At 36.4% G+C, this 21,020-nt stretch overlaps 1 protein-coding gene across 1 annotated transcript in view; it reads right to left on the reverse strand.

The window, feature by feature from the left end:
- The window catches only part of LOC127850411 (dnaJ homolog subfamily C member 27-B-like), a 32,133-nt gene extending 12,522 nt beyond the window's left edge, over nt 1-19,611 (reverse strand). The window contains exon 1 of the mRNA XM_052383438.1: nt 19,167-19,611. Within this exon, the coding sequence (XP_052239398.1) occupies nt 19,167-19,244 (78 nt within the window). The 5' untranslated portion in view covers nt 19,245-19,611. The remainder of the gene's footprint in view (nt 1-19,166) is intronic.
- Nucleotides 19,612-21,020: the final 1,409 nt, after the last annotated feature.

Raw genomic sequence — 21,020 nt, forward strand, 5'->3', positions numbered from 1 at the left:
ATGCATATTCTAAATAGAAAAAGGGCCATAATTCTTACAAAATGCTTGATACAGTTGTCTGCTCTTGTTTATAGATTTGGGTCATGTTGTTTAAGAAGTTTTCAAAATATGAAAGCAATATGTCAAGGGACATAAAACATATTTGAGGTGGTACGCAAACTTTAACATAGATTTATCAATAATATGCATATTCTAAGTGAAAAAAGGGCCATAATTCTTACAAAAAGCTTGATAAAGTTGTCTGCTCTTGATTATAGGTTGGAATAATGTTGGTAAAGAAGTATGCAAAATATTAAAGCAATATGTCAAGGGAAATAGGAAGTATTTGGGGTGGTACGCAAACTTTAACATTTGCACGCTAACGCTCACGCCGGGGTGTGTATGATAGCTCCACTATATATACTTCATATATAATAGTCAAGCTTAAAATATTTCGCGAACGGAGAACGGAGAAAAAAGAATTTTAGACCAAAAAACTTGCAAATCGACCAAAAATGGCCGCCATTTTACTATTGCGTAATCCATTATCTGGTTCATTGGAAAATTTAATTTTGTATTCAACAATAGAAAGCGTCATTATGAGCATGGTTTGCATAGCACTATATTTTTCTGACAATTTTGTAATTTTCTAGCTACAATTTAACAGTCCTCGTGCATTTCATGTAAAACATGCGAAAAATAAGAAATCATGTAATTCTTCTTCGGGGGAAAGCCTGGTCTTTAAATTTGAATGATGAATAATAACTCATAGTGCTTTGTATTAAAGTTGAAACTTTTTATGTTAATAAGGCTGCATCTGAATGGCTGCAGTCGTTGAGATATGTCAGTATTGAAGTAAAAATGCTCATCTATTATAATGGTCAAGTGGGATTATTGTTTGCACACTACACACGCGTGAATGTGATGTACAATGGCCTGTTTAAGTCTTGAAAATAATCTAGTCATAAAACTGTTCAGTTGCCTTTTAAAGTTTCCTGTTCAATTGCATCTAGATAGCCATGTGATGTCGTTGAAATGTTGAAATACCCTGATCCACTTTTTTTTTTCTTCTGCTCATATGCTCATAGATGGAACCCATACTTTTTCTCTGGGACCCATAGATTTAAAACCTATGCGTCCCTGGGACTCATACTTTTGATTTCTAAAATTATCACTGAAGTTGTAATGTATTTTTTACACACGCTGCCATGTTTGTTTCGTATTGATATCGTATATGTTATAAAGGTAGATAACTTGCTAGTGTACAGGAAACAAGAGGGCCTGAAAGGCCCAAAGTCGCTCACCTGAGATTCAAAGGAACTGACCTGTTCTGTGCAGCCCAAGATGTCATTAGAACAATATGTTCTTACCAACTTTCATGACTAGTGAACACCCTGGCAGCCACGTTTTTCAACAGACCAGAACCATTTTCATACACATCCAACATATCATTTAAACAAATATACCGACAAAGTTTCATGAAGATTCATAAGTCCATATAAGGAAAAAATGCCCCGCCCACTGGTGGCCATGTTTTTCAAGCAACTGGAACCACTTTCGAATTTGTCCAAAATATCATTGGGACAAATCTTCTGACAAAGTTTCATGATAATAGCACAATAAATATGGCATCTAGAGTGTGTTAACAAGGTTTAACTATAGCTATATAAGGAAAAATGCCACGCCCCCTTGGCAGCCATGTTTTTCCACCAATCGGAACCATTTTCGAACTCATCCAAGATATCATTGGGACAAATCTTCTGACCAAGTTTCATGATGATCAGACAATAAATGTGGCCTCTAGAGTGTTAACAAGATTTTACTAAAGCATGATGCATGTATATAGCCATATTAGGAAAAATGCCCCGCCCCCTGGTGGCCATGTTTTTTAAGCAACCGAACCATTTTCAAACTCTTCCAAGATATCATTAGGAGAAATCTTCTGACCAAGTTTCATGAAGATCGGAAAATAAATGTGGCCCCTAGAGTGTTAACATGGTTTTACTATAGCCATATAAGGAAAAATGCCCGCCCTCTGGCAGCCATGTTTTTCAACCAACCGGCAATCATTTTCGAACTCGTCCAAGATATTATTGGGATGAATCTTCTGACCAAGTTTCATGAAGATCGGAAATAAATGTGGCCTCTAGTCTGTGTTAACAAGATTTTACTATAGCCATATAGCCATCGATGTATTAGGAAAAATGCCTCGCCGCTTGGCAGCCATGTTTTTCAAGCAAACATAACCATTTTCGAACTCATCCAAGATATCATTGAGACTAATCTTCTGACCAAATTTCATGAAGATTGGACTATAAATGTGGCCTCTAGAGTGTTCACCAGGTTTAACTATAGTCATATATAAACATTTAAGGAAAAATGCCCCGCCCCTTGGCAGCCATGTTTTTATAGCAAACGTAACCATTTTAGATCTCATCCAAGATATCATTGAGACCAATATTCCGACCAAATTTCATGAAGATTGTACAATAGATGTGGCCTCTAGAGAGTTAACAAGGTTTTACTATAGCCATATTAGGAAAACTGCCCCGCCCCCCCTGGTGGCCATGTTTTTTCACCGATCTGGACCATTTTTGAACTCATCCGAGATATCAATGAAACCAATGTTTTGACCAAGTTTCATGATGATTGGGCAAAAATTGTGACTTCTAAAGTGTTAACAAGGTTTCTGCATAGTCATATAAGGAATACTGCCCCGCCCCCTGGCGGCCATGTTTTTCAACTGACCGGAACCATTTTTGAACTCAACCAACATATCATTTAGACAAACATTTTGACAAAGTTACATAAAGATTGGGCATCAAATGTGACTTATACAGTGTTCACAAGGTTTTTCTTTTTTTGACCTAGTGACCTAGTTTTTGACCCAGCATGACCCAGTTTCAAACTCAGTCGAGGTATCAATGGGACAAATGTTCTGACAAATTTCATGAAGATCAGACAATACATGTGTAAATGTGGCCTCTAGAGTGTTCACAAGGCAAAATGTTGACAACGGATGACGCACAACGGACAAAAAGCGATCACAAAAGCTCACGATGAGCACGTTGTGCTCAGGTGAGCTAAAAACTTAAAACCTTTTGACGTACAAAGTATTAACAATAATGGACGTCGATCCAAACACAACCAAACTGATTGTGGTATTTAGTAGTTCTTCTTTGTTTTGAAATGCGTGGAATGGACATCACGTGACAGGAATTGCGAAATCTTAAAAACTAAACTTGTCAACGGACAACCATTTAGGAAATTTAACTTGTCCTTTTCTGAACTACACTTGTCCGTTTATGTTTATATAAATTATAGCGCATTTACTGATTAATGTAAAATATTGTGGAATAAATCAAAATAAGTATTATTTGCTTGTTTCAGTTAAATGTATTTCCATGGGAAATTCTTTAAAGCGGTATATTATACACAATATAAAGACTTTCTCAAACTTTTAATCTTGCAAAGCTATTGTTATGAAAACACGTGTTACACATACAGTATTAAAATCTCAAATACTTTTATTTTGTTGCATTTTACTATCACTAGTGTGTCAAATTGCTAACACGGTCTCATTTACTTTAGTTGTCACATAAGTTTTCATTTTTCTGTCACAAACCGTGAAGTAGACTCAAGTAGTTCCATCGTAATCAAAACAATTTAAAAAACGCTCCACTGTTCAAGTCCTCTGAAATAACACGCTAGACAGTGTTTTTATTATCTTAGTCCTATACTTTCATTTCTGTCGGATTGAACAATTTTTAGAAACCAGTCTGTACACTGTTTAATAGTCGGGCCAAATGTTAAAAATGCGGCGCATGTTCCAAAAATTTTGTGTGCTGGTTAACTCCATATTTAAGCGCCGCAAATAGCACTGACAATGTAATCTCGTGTCAACATCCGGATTTATAAAAATAAATTCCGGCTTTTATTTTTTGTATTCCTCGACCCTTTTTTTAAACACTGGTTGTCCACCGACAACTTAATTGAAAAAAGAGGCCTGAAAGGCCCAAAGTTGCTCACCTGAGATAACAAGATATTATTGGGACAAATCTTCTGACCAAGTTTCATGAAGATCGGAAAAACAATGTGGCCTCTAGAGAGTTAACAAGGTTTTACTATAGCCATATAAGCAAAAATGCCCCGCCCCTGGCAGCCATGTTTTTCAACCAACCGGCATCATTTTTGAACACATCATAGATATTATCGGGATTAATCTTCTGACCAAGTTTCATGAAGATCGGACAGTAAATGTGGCCTCTAAAGTGTTAACAAGATTTTACTATAGCCCTATAAGGAAATACCCCGCCCCTTGGAAGCCATGTTTTTAAAGCAACCAAAACCATTTTCAAACTCATCCAAGATATCATTGGGACAAATCTTCTGACCAAGTTTCATGATGATCGGAAAATACATGTGACCTCTAGAGTATTAACAAGGTTTTACTATAGCCAAATAAGGAAAAATTCCCCGTCCCCGTGGTGGCCATGTTTTTCAACCAACCAGCATCATTTTTGACTTCGTCCAAGATATTATTGAGATGAATCTTTTGACTGAATTTGATGAAGATCGGACTATAAATGTTGCCTCTAGAGTGTTAACAAGATTTTACTTTAGCCATATATAGCCATATAAGGAAAAATGCCCCACCCCTTGGCAGCCATGTTTTTTAAGCAAACGTTACCATTTTCGAACTCATCCAAGATATCAATAAGACAAATCTTCTTACCAAATTTAATGAAGATTGGACAGGGGTGTGATTGAGGCAAAGTCAGAGGGGAGGAAAATTCTGTCGACTGATTTTGACTATGCGAATGGCGCGCATAACCCATTGACAAACCTTAAAACAGACATTAAAATAAACAACTTCTTGAACTTCATAACAATATTTCTTTATAACAAGAGATGTGTTTGATAGAAACACAATGCCCCCTCATGTGCCGCTCTGAATTTTTTTTTTGACCTTTGACCTTGAAGGATGACCTTGACCTTGCACCGCTCAAAATGTGCAGCTCCATGAGATACACATGCATGCCAAATATCAAGCTTCTACGTTCAATATTGCAAAAGTTGTGAAGAAGGTTAAAGTTTTCGACAAAGTTTTTGAATTTATTTTTTGGACCTTTGACCCTGAAGAATGACCTTGACCTTTCACCACTCAAAATGTGCAGCTCCATGAGATACACATGCATGCTAAATATCAAGTTGCGACGTTCAATAGTGCAAAAGTAATGAAGAAGGTTTAAGTTTTGGTTACAATTTTGGGACAGTCACACACACATACAATGACAGACAGGCCAAAAACAATATACCCCCGATCTTTCGATCCGGGGGCATAAAAACCTGTTAAACTTCACATTTAACATACTGAGGATGCAAAGTAAACAGTAGCAGTCTTGGCATTAATTTTTTTTAGGCACTAGCCCAGCTGGGCTACCAGCTTGGAAATTTCACTAGCCTGAATCAATTTCAACTAGCCCGAAATAAAGGTTATAATTCTGTTTCATTTGTAACTATGTTTGTATTGAACTGTTTGAACAAACATAGAGCAATTACGATTAAACAAATAAACACTTGATTCTGTTTTATTAACATTTAATGTCTGACAAAAAAAATGTAACACAAGGTCTCCAAACATCTCCATCGGTCCCAACAATCACCTAATATAATGTTAGGCGCTATACCTAAGAAAGTTAAGGACCCTTTACCTGAGGCACCTAAATTCGAGAAACAAACATATGGCGATGCCTCAGAGAAGTTGGTATCAGAATTAGCACATTGGGAAGACGTCCAAGAGGTCTTATCAACTGCTAAAAAACTAGTTGCAACCAAAAAACAAGGTGACTGCAGTGCATTTAGTGATTTTTTAACAAATGCACAACAACAACTGCACTTTGTCAAAGACAAAATTCGTCCTCGTGAGGACAGTGACGATGATTTGGAATCCTCGTCCGGTATTCCAAAGATAAAAAAAACACTAGCAAAAGTGTATAGAAAGGTTACACACACTGCCATAGGTAGAGGTGTGTCAACCGATGAGGAGAAGGAGGAACAGCCAATTCTTCACAGAACGAGTAGTGCTAATGCCTATTTGGATAAACTACCAGCTAGTGAGCTACCTCAACCAGTACTTGGCAGCGACAGGACCCAGTTTCAAAGAGGGCAGACATTTGCGAGATCAGCTTTGCGGGATATTCCCAAAAGTCTGGTGTATGATGGCAAATCAAGGTGGCATTCATTTCACATGAAGTTTGAGCAGTACGCACTGTCTTTTCGGTGGACTGCAGAAGACTGCAAGATGTGATAGATTTTGTCAAGGCTTATTAGACATGGATGCTGGACATAGCACTTATATGAAAAGACACCATACTTTTGAAGCCGCAATGAATGATATTCGGTTGTTTCAGCATTCTAAGGGTGCTATGTTGGGTGGTCGTACCAAAATTACGCAAACAGCTATAGATTACAATGACACAAATGCTTATGTATGTTCTGTACAATCAAATTTAGAAAAAGAATCTATCACTGACTTAAGCATATAGCAGAAGGAACTGATTAAAATAAAAGAGAAGCTCAACGAATTAGCTATGTGTAAACAAAGAAGGCCATGGAGAAAATACAGGGCACCCTCTAGGATGAATGAACAGAAATGCTTTGCGTGTGACGAAACGGGTCATTTAGCTTCAAATTGCCTTAACAAACAGGTGATTTTAAACTTAAGAGGGTCAAGTTAGAGAGCCGAGGCTGGTCCCAGGTCAGAGCAGGCTCCAATAACTCGATAGATTACTGTAACCTGTATAGTGCCGATGTGACAGGCTGCAAATATGGAGTAAAAGCTGATGACCAATGGGGTTATGTAGTCCAGATGACGTCACAGGGAGCAGGGTGCGAGAACAGTACGACTGGTGGCTGTCAGCGGGGCATGACAGCATTTATGGTCAGTTCAAGTGGTAAACAGCCGCAGACCTTTAAGGAGGATGACGTGGGTTTCCAAAGTAAACAGCCGCGGTCCTTTAATGAAGATGACGTGGGTTTCCAAAGTAAACAGCCACGGTCCTTTAAGGAGGATGGCGTGGGTTTACAAAGTGGTGATTAGAACAAGAGGTCAGCATCTTTGGAAGAGAATTGGCAATTTGTAAACACTGGTTTCCGTGACACAAATTCACTGAGCACATTACCTAACAAAATATGTGTTGATTGTATCTAAAACGTAGTCTTTTTCGTTGACAAACACATTTCATTATTCCTATCAGACTAACCGGTAGGTGTTGTCAGTCGTTTATTCGATTGCTATTTATCATTTTAATAATCTTAATTTTCGCTTTACAACGGCGCCATTTGCAAACAAATCAGCTAAGAAATACCAAACACGTTTTAAGAAAACAATTTTAATTGGAAGATTGGGAAACGACAGCCAATTATATCGCTCGTTTTAAAAATGCTCAGTCAGAATGAGAAGAGATGTCGCAGGCCGCGGATATTTCGGGACGCTTATGAAATACGTCCGCGGAATCGGTGGTAGCCCCTCTCCCCCACATTTTAAAAAACGAATTTACGCGAATCTCAGAAGTGACCCCCAGGACAACCTGATCAGCGGAAATCCGCGGAAAAATCACACCCCTGTTGGACAATAAATGTGGCCTCTAGAGTGTTAACAAGGTTTTACTCTAGCCATATACGGAAAAATGCCCCGCCCCCTGTTGGCCATGTTTTTCAACCAACCGGCATCATTTTCGAACTTATCCAAGATATTATTGGGATTAATCTTCTGACCAAGTTTCAAGAAGATTGGACAATAAATGTGGCCTCTAGAGTGTTAACAAGATTTTACTATAGCCATATACAGCCATACATGTACAAGGAAAAATGCCCAGCCCCTTGGCAGCCATGTTTTTCAAGCAAAGGTTACCATTTTTGAACTCATCCAAGATATGGAAAATAAATGTAGCCTCTAGAGTGTTAACAAGGTTTTACTATAGCCATATAAGGAAAAATGCCCCGACCCCTGTCGGCCATGTTTTTCAACCAACCGGCATCATTTTCGATCGCTTCCAAGATGTTATTGGGATGAATTATCTGTCGAAGTTTCATGAAGATCAGACAATAAATGTGGCCTCTAGAGTGTTAACAAGATTTAGCTTTAGCCATATATAGCCATATAAGGAAAAATGCCCTGCCCCTTGACAGCCATGTTTTTCAAGCAAATGTAACCATTTTCAAACTCATTCAAGATATCATTGCAGTGTTTTTTTATGGCAATTTTGGGGCAAACTTTCGGCCCCATTCCTCTCCAAAAATAGTATATATTTTCCCCCATTTTTTTTTGGAAAAAATCCCCTCCAAAAGTAAAAATAAAATAAAAATAAAACAAGGGCTGTTTGTAAAACATGCATGCCCCCCATATGGGTTGTCCGTTGTAGTGGCAGCCATTGTGTGAATACGTTTTTTGTCACTGTGACCTTGACCTTTGACCTAGTGACCTGAAAATCAATAGGGGTCATCTGTGAGTCACGATTAATGTACCTATGAAGTGTCATGATCCTAGGCATATGCGTTCTTGAGTTATCATCCAAAAATCATTTTACTATTTCGGGTCACCGTGACCTTGACCTTTGACCTCAAAATCAATAGGGGTCATCTGCGAGTCATGATCAATCTACCTGTGAAGTTTCATGATCCTAGGCATATGCGTTCTTGAGTTATCATCCGAAAACCATTTTACTATTTCGGGTCACCGTGACCTTGACCTTTGACCTAGTGACCTCAAAATCAATAGGGGTCATCTGCGAGTCATGATCAATCTACCCATAAAGTTTCATGATCCTAGGCGTATGCATTCTTAAATTATCATCCGAAATCCCTTTTACTATTTCGGGTCATCGTGACCTTGACCTTTGACCTAGTGACCTCAAAATCAATAGGGGTCATCTGCAAGTCATGATCAATCTACCCATGAAGTTTCATGATCCTAGGTGAATGCGTTCTTGAGTTATCATTCAAAAACCATTTTACTATTTCGAGTCACCCTGACCTTGACCTTTGACCTAGTGACCTCAAAATCAATAGGGGTCATCTGCGAGTCATGATCAATGTACCTATGAAGTTTCATGATCCTAGGCCCAAGCGTTCTTGAGTTATCGTCTGACAACCACCTGGTGGACGGACCGACCGACATACCGACAGACCGACATGAGCAAAGCAATATACCCCCTCTTCTTCGAAGGGGGGCATAATAAAAAACAAAACAAAAAAACAACTGCCACATGATTGATATATCTCAAATTCATTTTATAAACAACTAACAAGGTATATAACTATAATTAATATGATATTTTATTATTATAAAGAGTTATATTAAATTAGGTTTTTCCAAATCAGTGGTCTTCATGATTTAATTTTTTTTCCAAAATGGCCAAGAAAAGGCCTTATGTATCTATATTGTGTCACCTGATACGACTCGAGTTAGTCTGTTCAACAGGGCTTAGGTTAACGGAGTTTGCCTGTACGGACAGGCAATGGTATTACCATCATACCATTTGGTATGGGGTTAGCCTGTAGATAACCTGGATAAAAGATCTATAAATAAATAGTTTATTTATAGATAACGAAGGAAAAGGGATTAGGTCACGGTATCTCGATCTCTCGATTATTTATTGAAAATAATGAAGAAAAACGCCCTTTTAGATCTTGAACTTTAAAAAAATATGTGAAATATGGAATGCAAATATTTATTTTATTCAAGGAATTTAGAACATTTTAAGATTGAATATAATAAATGCTAAAGTGAATCTATCTTGTTACCGCGTGGTTTATTTGTAATACCTGTGAAATGTACAATAGATTCAATACATTGAAAAACACTATGCATTTGTTGAAACATGTAGTTAAATTATATTTAAGTATGCAATAGAAAAAATAATAACAAACAAAAAGTATGAACGTAATCTAATTATTAATTAATTCATTCATTTATCCTTCCATCCGTCCGTCAGTTCGTCCATCCGTTTGTTTGTTCGTTTGTGCGTTTGTTTATTGTTTGTTGGTTGGTTCGTTCGTTCTTTGGTTCGTTTCTTGGATCGTTTGTTTGTTTGTTCGTTTGTTTGTTCTTTTGTTATTTCGTTCTTTTTTGATTTTGGTCTTTGTTTAATTCTTTTTTTCGTTTGTTCGTTCGTTCATTCCTTCGATCATTCATTCGTTCGTTCGTTCATGCATTTATTCATTCATATATGTATTTATGTTTTAAACATTTTTGTGTTGTTTTTTGTTTTTATTTAATTATTTATTCGTTCATTCATTCATTAATCTTTCCATCCCTTCGTCCGTCCGTTTTTTTTTCCATTACTTTGTGCGTTCGTGCGTTTGTTCATTGGTTTGTTTGTTTGTTAATGAGTTTGTTCGTTTGTTCTTCCATCCATCCATCCATCGATCGATCCAACCTTCCTTCCTTCCTTCCATCATTCCTTCCTTCTCTCCCTCCCACCCTTCCTCCCTCCCTTCCTTCCTTCCTTCCTTCCTCCCTCCCTCTCTACCTACCTCCCTCCCTCCCTCCGTCCCTCCCTTCGTCCGTCCCTCCGTTCCTCCCTCAATCCCTCCCTCCGTCCCTCCCTCTGTCCCTCCCTCCCACTCACACCCTGCCTCCCTCCATTCCTTACTTCCTTCCTCCCTCCCTCCCTCCCAGCCAGCCAGCCAGCCATGCCAGCCATTTATTCATTCATTCATTTTTTTATGTATTTAATAATTTATTTACTTATTTTGTGTTCAACCTTTTAGCTTTTTTTAGTTAATTAAATGTATTAATTTTCTTTTTAAATATATTGTTGTAACAGAGCTCCAGATAAGGTTTTGTGAAATTCTTAAATTACTACCAGATTTTTAAAAAAGAATTCTTAACTCTGAAATTTTATTCTTAACATTACTACTTAGTTTTGGAAAATAATTCTTATTTTTTATAAATGACCTAAAAATAAATAATAATGGTTATTTTTATGTAAAAAATAAAAAAAAACATACCAGCAACTTTATTTATACGAGTTCAACAGTGTCTTTTCAGTATTATACAATTTTATTTTTCAAATACCTTCATATGCCCAAAATAATGCTTAGATTGCATGCCTTAGATGCATTTTTACATATTTCACAATTAAAACGGGTCTCCCTTTCAATCTTTTCAACGATTAGCCACGGGACTTGTCCCTTCCACTCGTTCAATGTTTTTTTGGTGTGTTTAAGTTTGGACCCGTCGTGTCGCGTTTTTGTTTAGCTTTTCCAACTGTGTCGGAAACTGAACACAACATCGTATAAGATCTTTTCTATAATGTCTTTCTAAACATTTAACTTCGGCTCACTTTGCGTACAATATGTTAAACGCGTTTTTTTTTTGACGCTTTGCAGTTTTTTAGGACGCTTTCTGGGCGCCGCCATTGTTTTTTGACAGATAGACTGTATACACCGCTTTTATTGGAAAAAATGCGCTTTGTTAAACAAACCCGATAACCATTCTATAAAAGCACCGCAAAGATCTTTAATACGTGAAAAGAACTCAAAAAAAATCGATACGAACCAATGTAAAAATAATATTCGTAACTTGATTTTGTAATTCTTAATGGTACGACAAGATTTTAAAATAAATACGTAACGGACTTAAAAATAATTCGTAATTACGAAAATACGACCCTTATCTGGAGCTCTGTTGTAACAAACATACAAAATAAAATAAAATTATAAAAAAAACGTTCTAAATTGAAATAGTGTAAATTACTAAAATTAAATAGAAATAACATCGGTTAAGTACTATGGGTGCTTTTCACAGTATAATACAAGTTTAAACTCTCACAGACGAGAAAACGTTCAAGGCACGTTATTTAATAACTTTATAATTTATGCGCAAAGTTGGTTTCTATCACAGCACATACTACATTTGAAATAAACAATCACTTGCAAGACATCTAATTGGACAGAGATGCAATTATATTCCTTTATAAAATACGATTTTTAGCCTCAACTTAATTGTTGACTTTTAAGTAAGATATCATCTGCCTCCATAGGATGCTTATTAGTTGTTTTATTATTTACTTAATTGTATGTGTCGTCCTCAGTTGTCTCCAGGTGTCTAGAAAATCACTTCTTTGATGTCATCTATACTCTTCAATTAACAATCAATGGCGCTATTTTCAGACGATTTTTTATTTCAAAATTGGATTCCATATTATTTTGGCCATGCTTTCTAAACAAACATGTTTCAACAATAAAACAGCGGAAGTCTACACTGTGTATTACCAACCTGCTGTGGTGATCCCTTTCTTATCTATTTGAGCGTAAAGTTATCTGATATAGATCAGACATCGCCCGGCTATTAGTCTGACTTAAATTGGTTGTGATCCCTAAATCTTATCCATTTAAGCGTCAAGTTCATTCATATAGATCAGACATCGACCGGCTCCGTTATATATGAGTCTGACTAAAATTTTCTGTCATAAAGTACAGGTTAGATTGTCCAATTAAGAAACGCAAGTAGTCAAACATGGGTGATTAGAATATGTGGAAAGACAACTGCGTCTAAATAAAATACTTAAATACCATATAGTTCAATTTTTGAGAACAGACGTATGCTACATACATAATATGCCATATGACTGATATGAGGATGCATATAACAGTACTTAATGTAGTTCAAGTTATATGTACGCACACAACTGTTTAGTTTGATTACACTTTTGCATTCATTTACTTGATACTTCCAATATGGTTTTCTTTTCCGGCAAATACTATAATTAAATTTATAAAAGTGCACGGGAAATATGATATGTCCTTTTTAATGATTTATAAATTAAATCAGCAGGACTTCAAACTGTCCTACGTAAATATACAATACACTACATAAAACATTTGATGTGTTTGATATGCGACTTAAAACTTAAAAAATCAGTAATTTAAATATAACGTTTTATTTCAACCTTAATTTTCACGATCGGGATATGTACCGAGCATCGTTACAAAAGGATACTTCTTGCTACCATTATCGAAGTTTCATAAAAAAACCCACATATTAAAGAGTCAATTGCTTTAGTAAATTAACAACTATAGTTTTTATGTAATTTCGTATTAAATCTTTAAACTAAAGACAGTAACACTTTAGATAATCAATATACTTTTAATATAAATTGAAACTAAGAAAGAGTCAAATAAATAACCTGTGGCATTTGTTTTCGCAGTCTCGTATTGTTAAGCAATAGAAATGACAGTTATCACCATTATTAAAAGTGGCTTTATCGCATTAAGGGTCCAATAAACAGGACAATGTAGCATGACACACCGACATCAAACACCCTGTCGGCATGATATGTCATAAGGTACCCAAGGCACCCTTCCTCCTGCTATGTGACGATATCACCAATCTATTTTTGTTACTTCATTCAACATGCATTTTGTTTTAACGTGGCAGCATTAACATAATATGCATTTAATATAATACAATACAAATAATACAAAATATATAAAGAAATGAAATAAAAAATATAAAAAAATAAAAATGATGATAATGATGACGATGATAATGATGATGATGTTGTTGTTGTCGTTGATGATGATGATGCTGATGATGATGAACGCAGAAAAGCTCGAACGCACAAACAAACAAACAAATTGACGGAAGCATGAACGAACGAACAAAATAACAAACGAGCGCACGAACGACCGACCGGCCCGCTCACTGACTGACTGAGTGACTGAAAGAAATTACGAACGAACGAACGAATAAACCAATGAACAAGCCCACGTACGCACAAATGGAATGAATAGATAAATAGATAGATAAATAAATAAATAGATGAATGAATAAAGAAAGAAAGAAATACATGAACGAATGAATAAACGCATGAATGAAAGCGTGAATGAATGAATAAATAAATACATACATAAAAAAATACAATAATACATAAATAAATACATTAATACATAAATAAATGATTGAATGAAACTCTGTTCTGCTTACAATAATTTGATCATTATTTTTGGCATTTCATACTTAAATATAATTAAACTATAAACAAATCCCTAGTGTTTTCAAAATTATTAATCTATTCACTGTCAGTGTGCAATATATTTAATCTTAAAATGTTCTAAATTCATTTATTAAAATATAAATTTATAACCAATAATCGAGAGATCGAGATACCGTGACCTAATACCATTTCCTTCGTTATCTATAAATAAACTATTTATTTATAGATCTTTTATCCAGGTTATCTACAGGCTAACCCCATACCAAATGGTATGATGGTAATACCATTGCCTGTCCGTACAGGCTAACTCGGTTAACCTAAGCCCTGTTGAACAGACTAACTCGAGTCGTATCGGGTGATTGTGTCAATATTTGTTGATAAAAACATTCCAATTGGGCCCATTTTATTGATAAACAAGAGTTCCGCGGTCGGAGATGACCGCATTGAAGCCGGATTTTTTATTTAAATGACAGGAAAGTACCTTTCGTGTTTTTGTCAATGCAATACTTAAATTACTGAAATATTGTTCAAAGGTCAAAATGAAATGTAAGTACTTTTCAAGGCATGAGCAAACCTTGTGTTATGTTTTGAATGCATGCATATACATGAGAATGAATGACCTTGAAATGACCAGTGGTCATCTAAGTGTGCTTGCAAACCTTCATGTCAAGTTTGAAGACTCTATGTCCAAGCATACCAAAGTTATAACAATTTTAACATTTTAACATTTAAGGTCACAGTGACCTTGACCTTCAAATGAATGACATTGAAATGACCAGTGGTCATCTTCTAGTACTGGCCAATCTTTATTTCAAGTTTGAAGACTCTAGGTACAAGCATACCAAAGTTATAACATGAAATAAGAACTTTAACATTTTTACATTCAAGGTCACAGTGACCTTGACCTTCAAATGAATGACCTTGAAATGTCCAGTGGTTACTTACTAGTTCTGGCCAACCTTCATGTCAAGTTTCAAGACTCTAGGTCCAAGCATACCAAAGTTATAACAACTTTAACATTTTTACATTCAAGGTCACAGTGACCTTGACCTTCAAATGAATGACCTTGAAATGTCCAGTGGTTACTTACTAGTTCTGGCCAACCTTCATGTCAAGTTTCAAGACTCTAGGTCCAAGCATACCAAAGTTATAACAACTTTAACATTTTTATATTGAAGGTCACAGTGACCTTCACCTTCAAATGAATGACCTTGAAATGACCAGTGGTCATCTGTTAATCCTGGCCAACCTTCATGTCAAGTTTGAAGACTCTAGGTCCAAACATACCAAAGTTATACCATGAAATAAGAACTTTAACATTTTTACATTCAAGGTCACAGTGACCTTGACCTTCAAATGAATGACCTTGAAATGACCAGTGGTTAGTAACTAGTTATGGCCAACCTTCATGTCAAGTTTCAAGACTCTAGGTCCAAGCATACCAAAGTTATAAGAACTTTAACATTTTTTATATTGAAGGTCACAGTGACCTTGACCTTCAAATGAATGACCTTGAAATGACCAGTGGTCATCTGTTAATCCTGGCCAACCTTCATGTCAAGTTTGAAGACTCTAGGTCCAAGCATACCAAAGTTATACCATGAAATAAGAACTTTTAACATTTTCGAGCACGCCGCCACCCCGCCCGCCCGCCCCCCCCCGCCCGCCCGACAACATCAATCTATAAGCCGAGATTTTTTCGAAAAAAATCCGGCTAAAAATGCTCACATTTGCCATTTTATTGATTTAAAAAATCCCAATTAGACTCTAATAGGCTTGGAAAACCGATACTGTGCATGACGGCTGAACTGACTGAAACTAATGTTGAACAAATCATTGATATCAGCGTTTTTTTTCCCCAAAGGGGAAAGGTACCTGTACCCCTACAATTGGGAATTTTTCGAGTCGTGAAACTTTCAAATTGGGAAAAAAATGAGTCGCAAAATCAATGAATTGGGAAAAATTCGAGTCGCAAAATTGATGAATTGGGAACCTTTAAAATGCATGTAATCTATCATTAGGGGCTATATTCTGCATCACAAAGCATTTTAAACTCTAGGTTTTGACAGAAAAACTACAGTACGGTTATGATATTTTGACTATCGTATCATGTCATGTGAAAATTGTGTTATTGCCACTTCAGTTAGAATGTGCCCGTCAATTGGAAAAATATCTTCCAGTGATAGGCATAAGCACTGAGGTTGCATAAAAATTAATATTAATAATTTTGTTTTAGCCCTTAAAAGTCTTACAAGCCCTGCAATGTTTCATGTGAGTTAAATTAAAAACTTAAAAACTAAAGAAAAACAACAACAATGGATCTTGTACTGGTTTGACATCTTTTAACAATAGACAGTGAGAATAGTCACACGTAACCAAAATGAGTTTTTAGAGTGGAATGCTTTAACAATAATTTTCAAAGGTAAGTCTTATATTTTGTTTTGATTTTTTTTCAAATCATCAAATAAGATATTAAGATCATCTGCCATTAAATGCTTATGTATATGTTGTAAATAACTATAGGATTTTACACCCATGTCTCATTATTTTTAATTTTATGTTAAACTTTTATTTGTTTATATTCGTATCCGAATAGTTACTGTCCGGATTTGACACTTAAAAAACTATACATAGAAGTAATATGCGCATTTAACTCAATACGGTTACGTTTTTTTTTAATGTCAACGAAATTAGTGTTGAGAAAGTTTATTGATGTAAGGAAGACTGGTCTTAGCGATGGAATTCTTTCACGGGAAATATCGATCACTCGTCGCAGTTATGTAATCCATTCACATTTTACACAGCGGTTAGAATTGCGCCCCATTTGAAAAGTTTTGTTTACTTTCTACGCAACAATGTCCTACGAAAATAAATGGCCGAAAATGAAAGGCTCGACAATATCAAAAGATATTTCCAGCGAAAATAAAAGGCACTGGCTATTGGGAACGGCACCTAAAATCGTTCGGAACGGTAGATATCGAGATTGGGAAAGGTCCGGTGCTAAAATTGGGAAGCCTCCGGTAGGCTTTGGGAAAGGTACCGTTCCCCGGTACTAGTTGAAGAAGGAAAAAAAACGCTGTGATATATATTTAAGAAAAAGAACAGAGACATTCAGCTGTGAATATTACATTCATACATACATGTGTATTCATATAATAAATATCATTACACATAAAAGAATGACTTCTTAATTTTCCCCTTTTCCTAAAAAACGACGCGTTTTTCCCCTTTGGACGGGCCCCGCCACCATTCCCCTATAGGTGAAAACACCACTGCATTGAGACCAATCTTCTGACAAAATTTCATGAAGATTGGACAATAAATGTGGCCTCTAGAGAGTTAACAGGGCAAATGTTGACGCCGCACAACGGATGACGCACGACGGATAAAAGGCGATCACAAAAGCTCACCATGAGCATGTTGTGCTCAGGTGAGCTAAAACCAGTTGCCCAGACGAGCAAATGTACGACTCGGGCAACTGATACTCGGACATTTGATTTTGCCACCCCTGCGTGAAATTGGCGCTCATGTGACTCAAAGCATGCATATGTCACAGGTTAATAATCGTCTTGAGGGTTCCGTTATGTACATGATTATGTTTCATAGTTTTGATGTTTTGGGCATTTTTTGGAATAATTTTTGTGAAAATCAGTATGGATCCGAAGGGTTAAGCCTTAGAATATATCTGACCAATACTGATCAATTCTTTAATTAAAAAAAAAGAGCATTCTCTGAAATGATTTTCTGCAAAACATTTGAAGATTGTTTTCACAATTGAATAAATAATACTGGTTTTATGGTTGTTCAGGGCCCTAAATCTGTCAAATCTATCGGCCGAAATTTGGCCGCATTCCCCCCACTGAAAAGTATACTTTTTTCCCCTTTTGAGGGGAAAAATTCCCCCTAAAAAAAAAAAAAAAAATTTTTTTTTTTTTTTAAGATGTCTCATGATTATTATATCTCAATTCTATTTTCAGTCATTGAAATTTAGATGTAAATCTACAAGCAAGTCGGGCTAGTAATATGGGAATTTTAATTAGCCCGAGTCAGATTTTACTAGCCCAAACATTTTTGTTAAAAATGCAGGTAAACATAACATAAAACATCCAAAGAAGCATTCATTTATTCAATCTTTAGAGCACAATACAACTCTTATTTATTTCATCCTCATCCAAGTCAGCTTCCTCTTCATCTGAGCCAGCCTCTTTCGGATCCTGAAATAAGAAGAAATTAATTTCACACACGGATTTCAATTAAATCACAGTTATAAATATATACATTAAGTTTAGGTAAAAAATTAGCAGAAATGTATCCCATATATCCATGTGAAAGAGAGAGCAAACCTGAACCACCAGAAAATATATAAGCAATTTTGTGCCAGGTTATTCTACAAAAAGCCAGTTGACAAATGCGTCAATCACACTTACCTCAGATTCGCATTCCTCAACGACATACTTCAATGAGAACTGTTCGGCCATTACTCTCTGTGTCCCGAACGAAACGCAAAACATTTATTTTACATAATAATAATCCGGGAACCACAAAACCATGCACTTTATGCGCAGAATCCAATTATCGGCTGATTGCCCAGCACGTGTGCGCAATGTGTTAAGACATAAACGGCAGTTGATATAAGCGGCTCAAAACTTTGTTTACAAATATTGAAAATGAAAGTGGAACTCGTTTTCTGTTTTCTGAATTGTACAAGCACGTCGGGCTTGTAATATTGGATTTCCTACAAGCCCGAAAGAAAAACTACTAGTTTTTTGCTGTCGGACTAGTGGGAATTTCGACGACTGTATTTTAATTTAATCTTTTCAAACATACTAAATTATGAAATAAGCAATGAATATAGTGCAAACATGTACAAATGTAATAATTAGAGAGTAACTAAAAAATACCCCCAAAAAGGGAAACGCCGCGAAAATCCCCTGCTATGGCTAGCGAACCGCTTCCCCTAAAATGGATTGAGGGCCCTGTTGTTAGTCCTCTATGGCAATTGTTCCTCGACCAGCTTGGATTAGAAAAAAAGAGCCTAGCTTTTTCTTTGTCCCAAACAGCACTCCTTCAAAATAGAAGATTTTGTGTCGAGCCTATTAGTTAAGGGGTGAAAACTGGACAAAAGTGCTCAGTTGGATGTAAGTTTAAAATTACTTACATTTTAAGTGTTTACAAGCTTACCTTTCCAACCTCAGCATTTCCCATGCTAATTATTTTAATGCGCAGTGGTCGCTTGGATTTTTTATCCATGGCTGGCATTGGAAACAGCTAGTGTACGACACCCTTTCTCCGATTCATGAAAAAAGTCACAACCTTATCGTAAAGTTCACTTCGTCATAAGCATGATAGGCGATAAAACGTTTATTGTTTACAGTGGAAACCGTTCATTTCTGGCTGGGTGGGGTATCATTTTCAAAATTTATAACGAGGCAGTCATTAGTTTCTATTCCGACTAAACTGGTATTAAGGAACTTTTCAAAGGCATCACTTAATGATGAGAGTATCAAAAATCCATAGGCCTAATTATTTCGGAGGTTCATCATGCAGAAGTTTGGAATTCTGACTGGCCGGAAGTTTACATGTTGTACTTTCCACACCATTGTGTCACACCGGTCTTACTGACGTAGTGACGTCACCATCTATGTATAGAATGCTTTCCACACCCTACTGTGGGCCATGTGTAATTCGCGGAACCATACTAGCCTGCAACCCGGGTGAGTCGCGGTACTTAAGAAATATTCATTTGCGTCTAGAAACCATCTTCAAATATCAGATAAATAATTTATAAGACAAACATATCTGACTTAACTTCATTGGAAAATAGCCTTTTTATGACGAAAATCCTTCAATTTTAACTGCGGTATAAACAAAAACAACACCACTGTCCGCCATTGTTGTTTATTTTCCCTCCCGGTTGACTCGCGGTAAATAGGTTAAACGACCCGCGACTCAACCGGGTTTGAGTATATAAACCCAGAATGTTTTATCGGTATTATCGGAACAGATATAGTGCGCTACAAAAACATTATTATTTGTAAAATCTTAAATATTATCCGTTTTCAAAACAGCGTCACGTTCATCTCGCCGAAAACTATAAACCAGATTCCTTAACCTGCGCAACATGCAAGCAAATTTCCTAGAACATAATATGTAAACATATCGTTAACCATCTGGAAAATAACAGCATATCCTCACTAACTTGAATCATGGCTTTCGTGCTGTTTACTCCTACGAAACACAACTGCTGACCACCGTTCACGATCATCTGACAAACTAGGACTCTTCTTCTTCTTCTTCTTCTTCTCCGTCTTCTAATAAAGCACTCCTTCTAAATAGAATATTTTGTGTCGGCGCCTATTGGTAAAGGGGTGAAAACTTTACGAAGGATGACTCTGTTACACAGATAGACATGACTTTCATGGACTTTAGTAAGGCCTTCTTTACTGTTTCTTATCATAAGGTACTGTATAAACTAGACCAGTATGGCGTAACTGGGGACTTCCTCAAAGACATAAGCATGAAGATATTTGAGAAGAGAGAGGAATCCAACGCGACTACAGTTAACTACGGGTTACCCCAGGGCACAGTCCTAGGCCTCCTTATATTCCTCTGCCACATCAACACTCTGCCAGACTTAGTTGAGTAATCAGTCCGCCTCTTTGCAGATGATTGCCTGTTACACCGTTTAATCAAAAGTCGCCGAGACCACGACATCATCAAGCAAGATCTGAACCAGTTAGAAACATGGACCAACATATGAGGAATGTGCTACAATACCAAAACAATAAGCAAAAACCCCTCTAATTTCTACCAGCTAGATAACCACATCTTACAACAAGTTCCAGAAAATCCATATCTTAGGGTAACAATATCATTTTTGGAGCTTTCATATAAACAAAATCACGAAAAAAGCAAAACACTGTCCTATATCATGCTATAAAAGTGCATATCTTGCCATTGTAAGGTCCATTTTGGAATACAGATCGATCGTCTGGGACCTACACCTACGAAAAGAAATTGAAAATATTGAAAAAA

The sequence above is a fragment of the Dreissena polymorpha genome, chromosome 11 (genome assembly GCF_020536995.1).
Source record: "Dreissena polymorpha isolate Duluth1 chromosome 11, UMN_Dpol_1.0, whole genome shotgun sequence".
Classification (NCBI taxonomy): Eukaryota; Metazoa; Mollusca; class Bivalvia; order Myida; family Dreissenidae; genus Dreissena; species Dreissena polymorpha.